The sequence below is a fragment of the Pieris rapae genome, chromosome 10 (assembly GCF_905147795.1).
Source record: "Pieris rapae chromosome 10, ilPieRapa1.1, whole genome shotgun sequence".
Classification (NCBI taxonomy): domain Eukaryota; kingdom Metazoa; phylum Arthropoda; class Insecta; order Lepidoptera; family Pieridae; genus Pieris; species Pieris rapae.
The window spans coordinates 5,389,896-5,395,332 of NC_059518.1; the positions used below are offsets into that span (position 1 = coordinate 5,389,896).

Here is a 5,437-nt window from a genome sequence, read left to right on the forward strand (position 1 = left end):
GGCAAACCTAGGCATTGGTATGAGTCAAGTTCATAAAATATTACACAAACATTTAGGCGTCAGGAATTAAACAAAACCTTCGAATGGTCAAATGTTAGATAAATTCAATGAAGGTAATGAAAGCTAAATATATTGCTATCGACTCGAAACCAAAATAAAATCAGCTCAATGGGTGTTTCGAAGATCGGCCAACTAAGTTAAAGATAGGAAGAAGTCAATAAACAAAACATGATTGCCTCATTCTTTGGTCGGAAAGAATGAGGCAATCATGTTGAGGCAAAGAAGATGGAAGCAGACAGCTACTGTAGACTGGTATGTCAATCGCTGTTTGCCTGTTGTCCTGGAAAAAATCGACAGCAACGCCCTTCACACAGCTCACTGAAGGTGTCGAGATAATGAGTCATCCCGCTATATAGTCCTGACCTGGTGCCCTGCGACTTTCAAATTTTATTCCCAAGAACTAAAACAATAAAACTATTGGCATCTCTTTACAAAAAGCCGTTTTACATTTTCTAAACATTTTCAGTGTTACCTAGGTATTAAGATAAGTCTTTGTTTTTACGAGCAAATCGTGCGAATATACCACGATTTCTGTATATACTAGTCATAAACATAGCGATAGTTTAACAGTATACAGTTTCTTTCTATACAATAAATATTTCATTATTAAATCCAACTCTACTAAATGTAAGTATTAAAAATTAATAAATCCTGTTGTTCTTACATTACAAGTACCAATATATAAAAGCGATACAATCATTAACAATAGGGCATATATTATCTGAGTGTTATCGACCGAAGCATTAATTAATTTTTGTTTGAAACAATTGCTTTGTTATGAACACTGTATAATGATGCACATTGTTTCGATAATATTTAACCGGTTTTATTAAATATAGATAAGCTCAACAAAACGAATTAGCTGCTCGAGCCGAACGAGACTGAGCAGTCGCTATCATGACTGAACGTGTTGCGGTCGTCACGGGCTCCAATAAAGGAATCGGTTTCTCCATAGTCAAGGGTCTCTGTCAAAGGTTTAAAGGAGTAGTCTACCTCACCTCCAGAGATGTCAAAAGAGGAGAGCAGGCAGTGTCAGAACTTAACAAACTAAAACTCCATCCTCTCTACCACCAACTCGATGTAGCTGATAGAGACAGCGTCCTGCGATTCAGTGAGTATCTTCAAAAAAAGCACAGAGGTATTGATATTCTCATCAACAACGCTGCTGTCGCCAATAGCAGAGATCTATACAACAGTTACGAAGAAAACAAATACATCGTCGACATCAACTATAAGAGTATATTAACGATTCAAGAACTGATATTTCCATTGATAAGAAATAATGGTCGCATTATAAACATATCGAGCGACTGTGGCCACATATCTAATGTGAAAAATGAGTTTTGGTTAAAAAAGTTGTCCAAAAAGGATTTAACCTTAAAGGAAATCAATGAATTTGTCGATTGGTTCCTGGATTCGTGTAAGAACAATACTTTCAGAAGGGATGACTTTGCTGATAATGGTACGGTGGTCGCTTATAGAGTGGCTAAGGTAGCATTGAGCGCCCTAACTATGCTCCAGCAGAAAGAGCTAGATGGGAGAAATATAAGTGTTAATTCAATGCACCCTGGCCTGGTTCGCACGGACATGACTTTAGGTGCTGGGTTCTACCATGCCGACGAAGCGGCCGAAACACCTCTTTACCTCGCTTTGGAAGCCCCACAAAGTCTGAAGGGTGCATATGTGTGGTATGATAGGAAAGTTCTAGACTGGTACGATCACAAAGCTGATTATTATTTTAAGACATCCACGCTTCGGACATGATCGCAATGAGAGTTATACGCGGCAACTTAACACTCTAATTGCCTTTATAAATAAAACCATTTCTTAATGAGTATCTTGAATTTTTATTAAAAAAAAAAGAAATATGCAACACTCCTTTAACAGGCAAACACTGAATGCTTTATACTTAATAGCTATTGGCTATAATATAATAGATATTGCTACCTAACGGAATTCTTACAAACTATATGTGATCTAAAAAAAGGGAGATATAAATGATAAGTTATTGAATTTAGAGAAAAGATAGCTTAGCGAAACTGCCGAGTAAGAGAGGTAGAAGGGCGTTTACTCTTGATATTGCTATTTGCTTTTATTTATATTTCGTATGATACTAAACATAAATGTTACCACATCTTTCCTTTGTTAGGTTAACCAAAAATCAGAGGTGATACAGACTTTTAGGTCTCAGCTTCAAACTTATAAATCGGAAAGTAGGTAATCAACCTTCTGTGCCAGACGTCTTCAACTATTTCTAAGACAGTCTAAGACATGCCAGTTTCTTTACGATATTTTTCTTCACATCAATGAGAGCGGGTGTTTAACGAGCACATAAAAGTCTGATACACAGACGGGTATACTACGACTTCAGGGTTGATAGTCGTATTCTGGAGCCACATGGCTTACACCGTTTAAATTCAGCCTTCAAACGAAAATATCAACATTCATTAATGTTTATTCAGCAACTTCGCCATCGCTTTCTGTCCAGTGCTTCTCGCGTCTAGTTTCGGACCTCTATTAACCCCCTACCCCTAGATCCTTGACAATTCCATCTCACCAACGCAGCTTCTGTCTATCGAGTTTTCTATTGCCACCTTGTGAACCTCAGCAAGGGGGTTCTGTCGTTCGCAATTCGTTGCACATGTCCTAGTAACTTGAGCCTGCACTGTATTTATTGGAATAATTTGTCCAGGATGTTATATAGTTCTCCATTATTCTGAATACGCCAAACACCGTCGCGTGTCATTGCAAACAGGACAAAAAGATTCTTCGTGGAATCAAAACGATAATATCATAATAATCACTAAATGCTTCATAAGTTATGCCTGTTTTTAATGAAGACATATTTCATTTTCGACAGCCTTATCTCAATTGAATTTCATAGATAAGGCTTTCGTCTTGCCGCCTACCTTAATGAATTATTCATCGCTGAATTATACAGATATTGTGTTAGTGCAACTAACATTATGTTATTGTTTGAGCTTTATTAGTTATGATCAATAATTTCAATCAACTAAGTACTGGATATAATTGTTAATTGGTTACGAAGTTGAGGTTAATTAGGAGTTGTCGTACTCTGATGAAATTTTATACAAGTAAATCATAGTTTCAAAAGTTTGATTGCTTCATTTTCTATTCGTTATAAATTGAACTGATAGAAATTGAGCATTAACTTTTCAAAGTATTTTTTACAGCCGTACTCAGAGTTAGTAAAATTATCTTAAATGTTTCCATAGCACAAATTAAAAAAAAAACTTAATTTATTCTTAAACAACTTAACTACCACTACAGCTCACTTCAGCTGGCATTGGACAGGTTTATATTATCAATGTACTAGTGGAAATTGTTGCATAAAATGGATTTTTTCAATTCTTCTTAATAGTAATAAACCTTAATAGTAATAAAGTTTTATTATATAAATTGCGATTAATTTATCTCGACTATAGACTGCTCTTAAAACTTTGACAAAGAGCATGATGTTGCGGAACCTTACAACCATTTTGTAAAAAAAACGTGGAGATTTAAAAGAATGTTTATTTCCTTGATGAGAACTAGCAGTAGAACCTTATTTTTTTAATTAATTTCTTATTGACGTTTATAACTGAACATTGCGTTAACTGAATGAAAAATTGATATTTTGATTTGAACAAACAACTATTTATAATATTCGTAGTACATAATATAATCTACATTATTATAGTTTTATGTTCGTAATTTCAATAATACGATATTATACAAAAACCAGCTGTTTTTAGAATATAAATTAATTTCAAGCTTATACGAATGTGTGTCGTTTAACAATAGACGTATAAGAGATAAAGCATATTAACTTGCGCTCATTGTTACCTTGAAGAGAGTTAGTACGGAGAACGACGTCACTGATTACTGTATAAATTAGATTGCCCCGACTCTCGTACTAATTTTATATCTAAAAGCGTCTCTAATATAACCCTGCTTCTTCAACTGATATGAAAATTTTTAATGAATTTTAATTTTCTATAATTAGTCATTCCTTCGTAAACTAGTAATACAAATTGTACGCCTCAGTATTCGTTTCTTGCATTAGATATAAATCTGACGTAGGTGAAATTGTAAATGAACTGGAGCCAACCTTTGCCATATGGCTCATTAAAAGTTATCCAAACAAATCAACTTTTTGATTTGCCTAATAAAAAAGATTAAGATTCAAAATGTACAGTAGTAATCTATACGAATATATTTAATAGGACTTTGGGCGAATTTTTATTAACATGGTTCTAGTCTATACAATAATATAAATTAAGATTTACATTTGACGAGGATTTTATCAGGCCAATCCTTGCTTAGAACCAGGACAAAAGTTTGTATAATCTGTTCGTAATTCTAATAATTGTATAACCATATCCAGTTTACTCTCAATTATTAAACACAAATCCAATTAAGCTATAAATTTGGAATATACAACCACATAATTTATGCTTATTTAAAATGTATTAAGGGTGTTATATTATGCAAGTTGCAGTTGGCTTACCACATAGTTTCAATAATACGCACAAACTTTTCAATATTGAGGTTTCGTACCACCTCATTATATTCGAATGGTGCTAATAATAAATAAAGAAATCTCTAGGCAATATTGTAAACTAACGTTGGTCAACTACGGAAATATTACTTTTTAGCTTTAGAAATTTACTTGTTAGCTTCCTGTTAGCATTAAAAGTTATCAAATACGCTTCAGATGTGAATAAGATCACTGATTATATTCGAAAAAAAGGTTAAGAAAATAATTAAAATATATCGATTGCAAGTTAATTTAACAGAAAACATTAATCGGGCTGCATTGTTAACGCAATGCAGCCACAATAGTACTGTTTTTCAACTTTAATTATATTTAACAACGAACCTTTCACGTCCGCAACACATCTTTCTATAATTCTGCACGTTAAAAGCTATTATATTATTTATTATAAGTAATCAAAATCTTTATAAATCAGCACACGTTATAACTGTTTGATCATTCAATTAATAATAATAAGATTCAGTGGCGCTACAAACTCTTTAGGTCTTGGCCTCAGATTTCTGAATCTGTTTCATGATCATTTTTTAAATCTAATAGGCAAGTAGGTGATCAGTCTCCAGTGCCTGACACACGCCGTCGACTTTTTGGGTCTAAGACACATCGCTTTCCTTCACCGTACGAGCAAATGTTAAATGCGGACATAGAAAGAAACATCATTGGTGCACAGCCGGGGATCGAACCTACGACCTCAGGTATGAGAGTCGCACGCTGAAGCCACTAGGCCAACACTGACCATTAAATTACCCAATTTAATTATTTTATTTATTTCAATTGTTAATTGTAGGGCTAGTACGGAGAGTCTACAGACGTACAATATAA

At 34.0% G+C, this 5,437-nt stretch overlaps 1 protein-coding gene across 1 annotated transcript; it reads left to right on the forward strand.

Moving 5' to 3' along the window:
- Positions 1-621: 621 nt before the first annotated feature.
- LOC110991285 (carbonyl reductase [NADPH] 1-like) lies at positions 622-1,894 on the forward strand. The gene is made up of 2 exons (XM_022256599.2): positions 622-687; positions 900-1,894. Exon 2 carries the CDS (start codon positions 958-960, stop codon positions 1,822-1,824), a length of 867 nt encoding a protein of 288 aa, XP_022112291.2. The 5' UTR covers positions 622-687; positions 900-957; the 3' UTR covers positions 1,825-1,894.
- Positions 1,895-5,437: the final 3,543 nt, after the last annotated feature.

Bases quoted from the DNA above. Each gene is read 5' to 3' on its own strand.
- LOC110991285 (XM_022256599.2), top strand. From the start codon at position 958: ATGACTGAACGTGTTGCGGTCGTCACGGGCTCCAATAAAGGAATCGGT.